Genomic DNA, 14,517 nt, shown 5'->3' with positions numbered 1-14,517 from the left:
CACCCACAAATGATTTCCCTGTCCTCCTCCCTCCCTCTCTGTCTCTTCACTCTCATTAGTCTGGGCCTCTCCTTCTTCCTCCTCCTCCCTCCCTCTCTCTGTCTCTTCACTCTCATTAGTCTGGGCCTCTCCTTCCTCCTCCTCCCTCCCTCCCTCTCTCTTCACTCTCATTAGTCTGGGCCTCCTTCCTCCTCCCTCCCTCCCTCTCTCTGTCTCTTCACTCTCATTAGTCTGGGCCTCTCCTTCCTCCTCCCTCCCTCTCTCTCTCTTCACTCTCATTAGTCTGGGCCTCCCTCCTCCTCCTCCCTCCCTCTCTCTCTCTTCACACTCATTCGTCTGGGCCTCTCCCTCCCCCTGTCTCTTCACTCTCATTAGTCTGGGCCTCTCCTTCCTCCCTCTCTGTCTCTTCACTCTCATTAGTCTGGGCCTCTCCTTCCTCCTCCTCCCTCCCTCTCAATTCAATTCAAGGGCTTTATTGGCATGGGAAACATGTGTTAACATTGCCAAAGCAAGTGAGATAGACAACATACAAAGTGAATATATAAAGTGAAAAACAACAAAAATTAACAGTAAACATTACACATACAGAGGTTTCAAAACAGTAAAGACCTCTCTCTGTCTCTTCACTCTCATTAGTCTGGGCCTCTCCTTCCTCCTCCCTCTCTCTCTCTTCACACTCATTAGTCTGGGCCTCTCCCTCCTCCTCCTCCCTCCCTCTCCACACTCATTAGTCTGGGCCTCTCCCTCCTCCCTCCCTCCCTCTCTCTCTCTCCACTCTCATTAGTCTGGGCCTCTCCTTCCTCCTCCCTCCTTCTCTCTCTCTTCACTCTCATTAGTCTGGGCCTCTCCTTCCTCCTCCCTCCCTCTCCCTGTCTCTTCACTCTCATTAGTCTGGGCCTCTCCTTCCTCCTCCCTCCCTCTCTCTTCACTCTCATTAGTCTGGGCCTCTCCTTCCTCCTCCCTCCCTCATTAAACGTACGCTTAAGGGAAGAAGGGAAACGAAGTCTATCGAAAATCAACGTTTGAGTATCTATAGGGATGTTTGAGCTCCAGAAAGAGGAATCACAGTTTATTTTTATTTAACTAGGCAAGTCAGTTACGAACAAATTCTTATTTACAACGACGTCCTACTGGGGAACAATGAGTTAACTGCCTTGTTCAGGGGCAGAAAGACAGATTTTTTTTTTCAACATTGTCAGCGATTCGATCAAGCAAGCTTTCGGTTACTGACCCAACGCTCTAACCACTAGACTACCTGCTCGTAAGGCCTCACTGTACCATTGTCCACACAAGATCAGAGACATTATCTAATAAATCATGACAATGTTGTATCGCAACAATTTGGATTTACTTAGTATGAATCTTCACTGAATGAAGTGAAACACAATTTTGATTAAAACGTTTCCATCTCCTACCACAATTCCAGGCTTGAGAAGCCGGTGTACAAGGACAACCAGTGTAGTTTTGTCCAGGAGAGGAACAGGGACATGTATGTGGACCGGAGCATCAACGAGGACAACTACAACCTCTTCAGCTGTCTCTCCAGGCCAATTCTCACAGGACACGTATTCTGCCATTGGGCCTTTGAGCAAAGCACTTAACCCCTGAAACTGCTCCAGGGGTACTGCAAACTAGCTGATCCTGCTCTTTCAATCTCTGTGTGTTTTCTGTTCTCAACCAGTAAAGCAGGGGTTGGAACCAAATACTGGGGGATTTTTTTTTTTTTTTAGAGAAACAGAATTAGAACCAGGAACAAATGTGTTCTATCCTGTTCCAGAACAGAACCGTTATTTAAAAAAGCATGGGAACCGGTTAATAACTTGATTTTACATTCCAGCCATTTTTTTTTCAGTCCCATAAAAAAATGCAGTGGGGTGCCAATTCTTCATCTTCACTAGGAACCACTGACTTCACTAGGAACCACTGACTTCACTAGGAACCACTGACTTCACTAGGAACCACTGACTTCACTAGGAACCACTGGCTACACTAGGAACCACTGACTTCACTAGGAACCACTGACTTTACTAGGAACCACTGACTTCACTAGGAACCACTGACTTCACTAGGAACCACTGACTTCACTAGGAACCACTAACTTCACTAGGAACCACTGACTTCACTAGGAACCACTGACTTCACTAGGAACCACTGACTTCACTAGGAACCACTGGCTTCACTAGGAACCACTGACTTCACTAGGAACCACTGACTTCACTAGGAACCACTGGCTTCACTAGGAACCACTGGCTTCACTAGGAACCACTGACTTCACTAGGAACCACTGGCTTCACTAGGAACCACTGGCTTCACTAGGAACCACTGACTTCACTAGGAACCACTGGCTTCACTAGGAACCACTGGCTACACTAGGAACCACTGGCTTCACTAGGAACCACTGACTTCACTAGGAACCACTGGCTTCACTAGGAACCACTGGCTTCACTAGGAACCACTGGCTACACTAGGAACCACTGGCTTCACTAGGAACCACTGGCTTCACTAGGAACCACTGGCTTCACTAGGAACCACTGGCTTCACTAGGAACCACTGGCTTCACTAGGAACCACTGGCTACACTAGGAACCACTGACTTCACTAGGAACCACTGACTTCACTAGGAACCACTGACTTCACTAGGAACCACTGACTTCACTAGGAACCACTGACTTCACTAGGAACCACTGGCTTCACTAGGAACCACTGGCTTCACTAGGAACCACTGGCTTCACTAGGAACCACTGGCTTCACTAGGAACCACTGACTTCACTAGGAACCACTGGCTTCACTAGGAACCACTGGCTTCACTAGGAATCACTGGCTTCACTAGGAACCACTGGCTACACTAGGAACCACTGACTTCACTAGGAACCACTGACTTCACTAGGAACCACTGGCTTCACTGGGAACCACTGACTTCACTAGGAACCACTGGCTTCACTAGGAACCACTGGCTTCACTAGGAACCACTGACTTCACTAGGAACCACTGACTTCACTAGGAACCACTGGCTTCCCTAGGAACCACTGGCTACACTAGGAACCACTGACTTCACTAGGAACCACTGGCTTCACTAGGAACCACTGACTTCACTAGGAACCACTGGCTTCACTAGGAATCACTGGCTTCACTAGGAACCACTGGCTTCACTAGGAATCACTGGCTCGCACAATGGATCTTTCTGATCCTGTCTTTTCTGACTCTCATCTGGATCTGCTGTGATACCATGGCAACTGCTGTAGTTCAATACATCCCAGCTGAGGTAAGTCTTCTCCTAGGCCAAAAATATAAGTGTTAGTATTCTAATATCCCATAACTCTTTGCATAAAAATAAAAAAATGGATATGAACAAACAAAATTGAAAATGTTTCTGTTGTCTTTGTAGAAACTGAGTATCTATTTCTATTTATTATGGATCCCCATTAGTTCCTGTCAAGGCAGCAGCTACTCTTCCTGGGGTTTATTATGGATCCCCATTAGTTCCTGCCAAGGCAGCAGCTACTCTCCCTGGGGTTTATTATGGATCCCCATTAGTTCCTGCCAAGGCAGCAGCTACTCTTCCTGGTGTTTATTGTGGATCCCCATTAGTTCCTGCCAAGGCAGCAGCTACTCTTCCTGGTGTTTATTGTGGATCCCCATTAGTTCCTGCCAAGGCAGCAGCTACTCTTCCTGGTGTTTATTGTGGATCCCCATTAGTTCCTGCCAAGGCAGCAGCTACTCTTCCTGGGGTTTATTGTGGATCCCCATTAGTTCCTGCCAAGGCAGCAGCTACTCTTCCTGGGGTTTATTATGGATCCCCATTAGTTCCTGCCAAGGCAGCAGCTACTCTTCCTGGGGTTTATTATGGATCCCCATTAGTTCATGTCAAGGCAGCAGCTACTCTTCCTGGGGTTTATTATGGATCCCCATTAGTTCCTGTCAAGGCAGCAGCTACTCTTCCTGGGGTTTATTATGGATCCCCATTAGTTCCTGTCAAGGCAGCAGCTACTCTTCCTGGGGTTTATTATGGATCCCCATTAGTTCCTGCCAAGGCAGCAGCTACTCTTCCTGGGGTCCAGCAAAATTAAGGCAGTTTATACAATTTTAAAAACATTACAATATATTCACAGATTTCCCAACACACTGTGTGCCCTCAGGCCCCTTCTCCACCACCATATATCTACAGTACTAAATCCATGTGTATGTATAGTGCATATGTTATCGTGTATGTGCCAATGTTTTTGTTGCTTCACAGTCCCCGCTGTTCCATAAGGTGTTTTTTTATCTGTTTTTTAATTCAAATTTTATTGCTGGCATGAGTTACTTGATGTGGAATAGAGTTCCATGTAGTCATGGCTCTATGTAGTACTGTGGAATAGAGTTCCATGTAGTCATGGCTCTATGTAGTACTGTGCACCTCCCATAGTCTGTTCTGGACTTGGGGACTGTGACTTCTCCCCATCTTAGCTACTACTGCATCAATATGTTTTGACCATGACAGTTTACAATCTAGGGTTACTCCAAGCAGTTTAGTCATCTCAACTTGCTCAATTTCCACATGATTTATTACAAGATTTAGTTGAGGTTTAGGGTTTAGTGAGTGTTTTGTCCCAAATACAACGCTTTTAGTTTTGGAAATATTTAGGAGTAACTTATTCCTTGCCACCCACTCTGAAACTAACTGCAGCTCTTTGTTAAGTGTTGCAGTCATTTCAGTCACTGTAGTAGTTGACGTGTAAAGTATTGAGTCATCCGCATACATAGACACTCTGGCTTTACTCAAAGTCAGCGGCATGTCGTATAAATTTTAAAAAGCAAGGGGCCTAAACAGCTACCCTGGGGAATTCCTGATTCTAACGGGATTATATTTGAGAGGCTTCCATTAAAGAACCCCCTCTGTGTTCTGTTAGACAAGTAACTCTTTATCCACAGTACAGCAGGGGGTGTAAAGCCATAACACATATGTTTTTCCAGCAGCAGACTATGATCGATAATGTCAAAAGCTGCGCTGAAGTCACCACAATCTTTTTATCATCAATTTCTCTCAGCCAATCATCAGTCATTTGTGTAAGTGCTATGCTTGTTCAGTGTCCTTCCCAATAAGCGTGCTGAAATTCTGTTTATTCTGTCAATTTATTTACTGTGAAATAGCATTGTATCTGGTCAAACAGCATTTTTCCCAGATGTTTACAAAGTGTTGGTAACAGGCTACTTGGTCGGCTATTTGAGACAGTAAAGGGGGCTTTACTATTCCTGGGTAGCAGAGTGACTTTAGCTTCCCTCCAGACCTGAGGGCAAACGCTCTAGTAGGCTTATATTGAAGATGTGGCAAATAGGAGTAGCAACATCGTCTGCTATTATCCTCAGCAATTTTCCATCCAGATTGTCAGACCCTGGTGGCTTGTCATTGTTGACAACCATTTTTTTCACCTCTTCCACACTGACTTTAACGGAATTCAAAAGTACTATTCTAGTCTTTCATAATTTGGTCAGATATACTTCAGATATACTTGGATGGGTAGTGTCAGTGTTTGTTGCTGGCATGTTATCCCTAAGGTTGCTAATCTTGCCAATGAAAAAGTAATTAAAGTAGTTTGCAATCTATGGAGATATGAAGGAACCAGAGTCATTCCAATATTGAAAATAAAGCTTTTCCGTCTTTGTAGAAACTGAGTATCAATGGATACATGGAGTACGCCAAGGACCACAAGCTGCTGACCCCTTACCCAGCATCCTCTCTGGTCATCCCCTCCAAGCCGGATGGAAGAGGCTGGACCAGTCTAACATCTAAACATCTAGGGGCCAAACCAACATGGTGGAGATCAGAGTTGGGCTCAACTCCATTTCAATGCCAGTCAATTCAGGAAGGATACTGAAAATCCAATTCCAATTCTCTGTTAATGCTCGTCTAAAATGTATTTTGATAGTGATACCTCCAATACCTAGCATTTCCTTTAAAGCCGTATTCCCGTATTGACTGTTAGGTCAACCGTAAACACTCAAACACACAGTAGCTATGGCAAAGAACAATTCAAAGGCTTTTAAGTTTCTAAGTGACTATAAACAAACCACTAAAACTGATTTAGAACTATTTCCCTATTCAGACTTCAGTCCATTGAGCCTTGGTGCCCAGTTTATGATTGACTGTTTAAGGATAGTCTGTTTACCTTTGTCACTGTGGGCATGTCTGAGCTGGTGTGAGGTGACTGAGGGGAAACTGTTGTTTCCACAATGCCTCAATGGTTACCAAGTAACTATCACTGAACCTATCAACCTACCTATAATTACCTACCATAATGGTATTATGCGACTAGTTTAGCTGTGCTTTAGTAGTGCTTAGATATGTTGAATAGGGAATATTGAAGAGCTATGAATACTAACCGGACCCACCCACAGCAGGTAATGTCTCAGAAGTGTCCGTTGGAACGGAATTTGGAACAATAGTGGGGTTTTTTTTTGTAAACATCCATGGAATCATTTTAATTTCATCAATACGGAAACAACGATTTCCTCCATGTTGGAAAATATTTCCTGGGACTTAAAATGTATCATTTTTCTATTCCATGTCAGAGACTGTTTGATGACCGTTCATTGGGGTCACCTGATGAAGGTAAGACAAATCATTTTGTCTGTCATCACCTAGAAATTGTGTGCTTTAATGTGTGGTACACGTTATGGTACACGTTATGGTACACGGTATGATAAACACAGGGCCTCCCAAGGAATCCCAAAAATACAGGGCTCTGGCCAAAATAAGTGTACTAAATGGAGCATAGGATGCCATTTGAGAAATAACTATAGACGTGTACAGGATCTGTCGCTGGACTGTGGTCTTTCTCCCGTCTGTCTGTCCACAGACTGCTGTGGAGAGTGCTGTCGGTGCTGCAGCAGACGAGCGGTCTGTCTCTCCAGTATAATACTAACTGTAGGAACAGTCCTGGCTGTAGTAGGGGTTATACTCACTCTGGTCTTTGGGATCCCCAAATCACCTCCTGGTAAGATAAATAAACACACGGGTCTTTCTCTGCTGGATCACAATTATTTAGGAGGGGACTGTGGATATGTCTCCGTACATTAGTCACACACGACGATATCTCAGACAGCAATAGCATGATTCTGGCGAAACTTGGGTGAATGGTGCATGTTTTACAAAATTACACTGATTGGCCAGATGGTGGCACTTTAATTAAGCAATAGGTCCCGGGGGAGTGTGGTATATGGCCAATATACCACGGCTAAGGGCTGTTCTTATACACGACGCAACGCTGAGTGCATGGATACAGCCCTTAGCCGTGGTATATTGGACATATATCACAAACCCCCCCCGAGATGCCTTATTGCTATTACAAACCGGTTACCAACGTAATTAGAGCAGAAAAAACAAGTGTTTTGTCATACCCGTGGTATACTGATATACTGATATACTGATATACTGATATACTGATATACCACGGCTGTCAGCCAATCAGCATTCAGGGCTTGAACCACCCAGTTCATAACAAGAGATTGAAAATGCTAACTTTGAAAGGTCACACCACTCACCCCGTTTGAGTCATGAAATACCGTACATAAGTCCCTCTCCTCATAAGGAACACATTTGACTCAGGGACCCATAAAGGTCCGCCATTGATGGATTTTCGCCATTTAGAATTTTGTAAAAAAAACACTTAAAAACGCTACTCTTTCTGGCACCGAATGTCCGATCTGCACGAAACTTGATATGTGGCGCCTATGGACGAAGGTCTCTCAACGCAATATTTTCCAGACTAGTACTTAAAACAACATTCACGTTGGCATGGTCTGGCACATAAAAAAAGTCAAGGATATTCATATTGTAAATACATTTTGGTACACATGTTGCATACACTGTCAAGAACATTCATATCAACCACACGGTGGCGCTATAACAAGCACGTGTTTATATCTCTTGATGTGTTTGACTCAGAGTGTTGAAATTTGGCGCACATGCTTAGGGAAACGAGACTAGCTAACCCATGTGATATCTCAGACACCACTGGCCTGGTTTAGACAACTTTGGTGAATGATGAGTCTTGCAATAGAGATCTGTCAGTTACAAAATTACAGTGATTGGCCCAGGGGGGGGGGGGGGGGGGGGGCTGCATCATTCGTAGGGGACGACATGTTTACTGTTGTCTTGTTTATCCATGTAATGGAGTGCTATTGTATGCAGTTACTGATATCTGACACAAGATGGCAGTAAATACTACCTTTCAGTGATATCCTGGGTTTGAAGGCCTATTTGTTGTGAAGACTTGGGGCCCTGTTCATAAAGCATCTCAGAGTAAGAGTGCTGATGTAAGATCAGCGCTCCCCCATTCTTTCATTATGGTCTGAAAGGTATAACTGATCCTAGATCAGTGATCCTACTCTGATGCTTTGTGGATACTGATCCCCAGTTCTAGTAATGAGGGTTTGTAAATGTCCCCTTGTAGTAAACCGTGTCTGCAGGACAGCGGACAATGCGACAGGCTTCCTGTGTGACGACAGACTGACCTGTATCCCGCCCTCTGACCTCTGTAACGGGGACGTGACCTGCCCCAAAGGAGCCGACGAGGACACACACATGTGCAGTTAGTCACTGTTCCAATAAAGTTCTTATTTATTTTCCATTTTAGTAATTAATTTTTATTTAACCTTTATTTTTGAAATTTTAGCAAACACGATCATAAAAAAAATACATTCATGGTAATAAGTGATGTGATGCACCGATATGACGTTTTCGGTCGATATCCAATATTCTTCTTGACAAAAAAAAACCCAGATACCAATAACCGATATTTAACATTTTAGCGGCCTTTTAAGCATTCTAGTACAGTTACATTAGTTAAAACACACACGTACGCAGCAGTCTAAGGCACTGCATCTCAGTGCAAGAGGCGTCATTACAGTCCCTGGTTCGAATCCAGGCTGTATCACATCCGGCCGTGATTGGGAGTCCCACAGGGTGGCGCACAATTGGCCCAGCGTCGTCCGGGTTTGGCCAGGGTAGGCCGTCATTGTAAATAAAAATTGGGTCTTAACGGACTTGCCTGGTTAAATAAAAATAAACATTGTTTGCATCCATGAGCTAGCTAGCTTTTTTTTTTGACAAGCACTATAGGTGCGCGAGACAACGTTACTACGCGTGATAGTGTAATCAATGTGTAATAACTACGTAAAAAAAACATATGAACGCGTTAAATTCTGTGAATATTTACATGAAAATCTGTCGCCAATTGGATGTAAACCTAGCTATTGTAAGTTAAACCTTTCCTCAGTAAAGCAGCTATTAGCAAAACCAATGCTATTCATTTTCCTAAGAACCTTGGGGGGACTAGAACCCCAGGTTGAGAACCTCAGGGGGACTAGAACCCCAGGTTGAGAACCCCAGGGGGACTAGAACCCCAGGTTGAGAACCCCAGGGGGACTAGAACCCCAGGTTGAGAACCTCAGGGGGACTAGAACCCCAGGTTGAGAACCTCAGGTTGAGAACCTCAGGGGGACTAGAACCCCAGGTTGAGAACCTCAGGTTGAGAACCTCTGGGGGACTAGAACCCCAGGTTGAGAACCTTTGCTCTAAGTAAACATGCCCATACTTTTCCTTTCAGGTGATCTCCCCAACAACCTTCCAGGTGGTCTTGTGTTTCGATGTGGAAACCCTCAGTCCTGGGTCTTTACTGACAAGAAGTGTAACAACTTCAATGACTGTGGGGACTGCTCTGATGAGATTGGGCCTTGTGAGTTGTATTATTCAAATTTCCGAGTCAAGTTTAATGCTGTTTTCTTCGCCTACAGATTACCGTCATATTTATTTAACTAGGCAAGTCAGTTAAGTACAAATTCTTATTTACAAAATGACGGCCTACCCCGGGCCAATTATGCGCCGCTCTATAAGACTCTCGATCATGGCCGGTTGTGATACAGCCCGGGATCGAACCAGGGTCTGTAGTGACGCCTCTAGCACTGCAATACTAGGCAAGAACGGTTAGAAATAGGGTAGTAATTATTTAGGTCACAAGGGTCACCACCTTTGTGAAGGGGGGAGTACATGGGCCCCCTTCCAAACCTTGGGGATAGTACCAGATTTATTTATTTATTTATTTCTATATATATATATATATATATATATATATATATATATATATATATATATATATATATATATATATATATATATATATATAAATTGCCAGGTTAGCGGGAGTACATGTTACGTTCTAAATGGAACAAAAATGCTTGAGTTGAATGGTGCTACTCACTGGTTGTTTCCCCTGCTGTCCAGTAACCTCTTTGTACACAAAGGAGTGATTCTTTATCGTCTCCTTGGCAACCAAGCTGAACTCTTGTTCTGTCTGTTTAGACTGTCACCATCGTATAACACTGCTATCTTAAGACACATGGGCTATGAAAACTGGTTCCAACCTGCTTTTATTTGTTTCAATGCTTTAAAAAAGGGAGTACAGCGAAGGAACCCTTATCGCTCACGTAAGCAGTTCTTTGTGTAGGTGATGTATATAAATGACTAGGTCATAAGCAGTTCTTTGTGTAGGTGATGTATATAAATGACTAGGTCGTAAGCAGTTCTTTGTGTAGGTGATGTATATAAATGACTAGGTCATAAGCAGTACTTTGTATAGGTGATGTATATAAATGACTAGGTCGTAAGCAGTACTTTGTGTAAGTGATGTATATAAATGACTAGGTCATAAGCAGTACTTTGTATAGGTGATGTATATAAATGACTAGGTCATAAGCAGTTCTTTGTGTAGGTGATGTATATAAATGACTAGGTCATAAGCAGTTCTTTGTGTAGGTGATGTATATAAATGACTAGGTACTTTTATGTTCCTCCCCAGTACATCTGGAGAGTTAACTTCCTTGCAATTGCTTGAATAAACTCTTTAAAAACAAATGGAAAATTATCTATATCTGATCCTTGGAATAAGTTTTTATTCAACAAGACATTATTTCAGTATCAAATTGTATGTAATAGACTGTGTTTACCAACCTCCTATATTCAGACACACACAGTGACGGAGAGGTGGCCTGTGCTTCTCATCTCCCCTCTACAGATGCTGGCTGTGCCCCCTGTGGTGTGTACTGGTGGCCCTGCATACCAGTGGACTTCCAGTACTGTTCCTGCATCCCTCGCTGTCTATGCCGTGATGGACGCCAGCACTGCTACGACTGGTCTGACGAGTACACCTGCCCCAAAAGTTTAACCTGCTAGACTAAGGTGACCAGATTTCGGAAATGAAAACCGGGGACATTTCCAGCTCTGCGGTCAATATATCATTAAAATATCCAATGTTATTATATATTATATATAATATCAATATATCATTAAAATATCCAATGTTATTATCTATAAAATAAAAAAGGGGAACAATTCCGGTTTCATATATTTAGTCTAACAGGCACACTGTGATAGAGAAAACAACTATACTACAGAACCACTACAGACAAGACAGAACTGTCCGATCTGAACAGCCATTCAGTGGTCCTGCTAGTCTGGGTAGAACTGATCTGAACAGCCATTCAGTGGTCCTGGTAGTCTGGGTAGAACTGATCTGAACAGCCATTCAGTGGTCCTTGTAGTCTGGGTAGAACTGATCTGAACAGCCATTCAGTGGTCCTGCTAGTCTGGGTAGAACTGATCTGAACAGCCATTCAGTGGTCCTGCTAGTCTGGGTAGAACTGATCTGAACAGCCATTCAGTGGTCCTGCTAGTCTGGGTAGAACTGATCTGAACAGCCATTCAGTGGTCCTGCTAGTCTGGGTAGAACTGATCTGAACAGCCATTCAGTGGTCCTGGTAGTCTGGGTAGAACTGATCTGAACAGCCATTCAGTGGTCCTGCTAGTCTGGGTAGAACTGATCTGAACAGCCATTCAGTGGTCCTGCTAGTCTGGGTAGAACTGATCTGAACAGCCATTCAGTGGTCCTGGTAGTCTGGGTAGAACTGATCTGAACAGCCATTCAGTGGTCCTGGTAGTCTGGGTAGAACTGATCTGAACAGCCATTCAGTGGTCCTGGTAGTCTGGGTAGAACTGATCTGAACAGCCATTCAGTGGTCCTGGTAGTCTGGGTAGAACTGATCTGAACAGCCATTCAGTGGTCCTGCTAGTCTGGGTAGAACTGATCTGAACAGCCATTCAGTGGTCCTGGTAGTCTGGGTAGAACTGATCTGAACAGCCATTCAGTGGTCCTGGTAGTCTGGGTAGAACTGATCTGAACAGCCATTCAGTGGTCCTGGTAGTCTGGGTAGAACTGATCTGAACAGCCATTCAGTGGTCCTGGTAGTCTGGGTAGAACTGATCTGAACAGCCATTCAGTGGTCCTGCTAGTCTGGGTAGAACTGATCTGAACAGCCATTCAGTGGTCCTGGTAGTCTGGGTAGAACTGATCTGAACAGCCATTCAGTGGTCCTGCTAGTCTGGGTAGAACTGATCTGAACAGCCATTCAGTGGTCCTGGTAGTCTGGGTAGAACTGATCTGAACAGCCATTCAGTGGTCCTGCTAGTCTGGGTAGAACTGATCTGAACAGCCATTCAGTGGTCCTGCTAGTCTGGGTAGAACTGATCTGAACAGCCATTCAGTGGTCCTGCTAGTCTGGGTAGAACTGATCTGAACAGCCATTCAGTGGTCCTGGTAGTCTGGGTAGAACTGATCTGAACAGCCATTCAGTGGTCCTGGTAGTCTGGGTAGAACTGATCTGAACAGCCAATCAGTGGTCCTGGTAGTCTGGGTAGAACTGATCTGAACAGCCATTCAGTGGTCCTGGTAGTCTGGGTAGAACTGATCTGAACAGCCATTCAGTGGTCCTGGTAGTCTGGGTAGAACTGATCTGAACAGCCATTCAGTGGTCCTGGTAGTCTGGGTAGAACTGATCTGAACAGCCATTCTGTGGTCCTGCTAGTCTGGGTAGAATAAGAGTAGAATAAAACATGAGCAAAGTTGAAAAAAAAAAACAAGACAATAGTATATGTGAAATAGTTAACAACATAATAAAGAAATAAGATGAAGAGATTGGTAACTACATAATATACTTATACTAACCTAATCTGTATATTTCTCAGAAGAATGTATCTTCTTCAGGATTGCTCTGTCTTTGGCCAGCTTCTCCATGAACTCCTGGCAGGGGAGGTTAAAGTTTGTCTTCACAATAAGCATGGCCTTGATGGTAGGAACAGTGAATCTATTTATTGCTGCTGTCCATAGAGCATTCATTTGGGAGAACACTCTCTCGACTGGTGCATTACTTCAATCAATCAATCAAATCAATCAAATTTATTTTATATAGCCCTTCGTACATCAGCTGATATCTCAAAGTGCTGTACAGAAACCCAGCCTAAAACCCCAAACAGCAAGCAATGCAGGTGAAGAAGCACGGTGGCTAGGAAAAACTCCCTAGAAAGGCCAAAACCTAGGAAGAAACCTAGAGAGGAACCAGGCTATGTGGGGTGGCCAGTCCTCTTCTGGCTGTGCCGGGTGGAGATTATAACAAAACATGGTCAAGATGTTCAAATGTTCATAAATGACCAGCATGGTCGAATAATAATAAGGCAGAATAGTTGAAACTGGAGCAGCAACACAGTCAGGTGGACTGGGGACATCAAGGAGTCATCATGTCAGGTATTCCTGGGGCATGGTCCTAGGGCTCAGGTCCTCCGAGAGAGAGAAAGAAAGAGAGAATTAGAGAGAGCATATGTGGGATGGCCAGTCCTCTTCTGGCTGTGCCGGGTGGAGATTATAACAGAACATGGCCAAGATGTTCAAATGTTCATAAATGATCAGCATGGTCGAATAATAATAAGGCAGAACAGTTGAAACTGGAGCAGCAGCACAGCCAGGTGGACTGGGGACAGCAAGGAGTCATCATGTCAGGTAGTCCTGGGGCATGGTCCTAGGGCTCAGGTCCTCCGAGAGAGAGAAAGAGAGAAGGAGAGAATTAGAGAACGCACACTTAGATTCACACAGGACACCGAATAGGACAGAAGAAGTACTCCAGATATAACAAACTGACCCTAGCCCCCCGACACATAAACTACTGCAGCATAAATACTGGAGGCTGAGACAGGAGGGGTCAGGAGACACTGTGGCCCACTCCGAGGACACCCCCGGACAGGGCCAAACAGGAAGGATATAACCCCACCCACTTTGCCAAAGCACAGCCCCCACACCACTAGAGGGATATCTTCAACCACCAACATACCATCCTGAGACAAGGCTGAGTATAGCCCACAAAGACCTCCGCCACGGCACAACTTAAGGGGGGGGGGGGGGGGGGCGCCAACCCAGACAGGATGACCACATCAGTGACTCAACCCACTCAGGTGACGCACCCCCTCCAGGGACGGCATGAGAGAGCCCCAGTAAAGCCAGTGACTCAGCCCCTGTAATAGGGTTAGAGGCAGAGAATCCCAGTGGAAAGAGGGGAACCGGCCAGGCAGAGACAGCAAGGGTGGTTCGTTGCTCCAGAGCCTTTCCGTTCACCCTCCCACTCCTGGGCCAGACTACACTCAATCATATGACCCACT

At 44.6% G+C, this 14,517-nt stretch overlaps 1 protein-coding gene across 1 annotated transcript; it reads left to right on the top strand.

Annotated features, from left to right (window-relative positions):
* Positions 1-6,515: 6,515 nt before the first annotated feature.
* Positions 6,516-11,322, top strand: LOC110530817 (low-density lipoprotein receptor class A domain-containing protein 1). The gene is made up of 4 exons (XM_036986570.2): positions 6,516-6,973; positions 8,432-8,569; positions 9,587-9,715; positions 11,051-11,322. The coding sequence occupies exons 1-4, from the start codon at positions 6,637-6,639 to the stop codon at positions 11,206-11,208; spliced, it is 762 nt and encodes a 253-aa protein (XP_036842465.2). The 5' UTR covers positions 6,516-6,636; the 3' UTR covers positions 11,209-11,322.
* Positions 11,323-14,517: the final 3,195 nt, after the last annotated feature.

This window comes from Oncorhynchus mykiss, chromosome 8 (assembly GCF_057628025.1).
Source record: "Oncorhynchus mykiss isolate SJ-2025 chromosome 8, ASM5762802v1, whole genome shotgun sequence".
Lineage (NCBI taxonomy): Eukaryota > Metazoa > Chordata > Actinopteri > Salmoniformes > Salmonidae > Oncorhynchus > Oncorhynchus mykiss.
The sequence above is the reverse complement of the archived record's forward strand: the minus strand, read 5'-3'. Positions and strand labels throughout refer to the sequence as shown.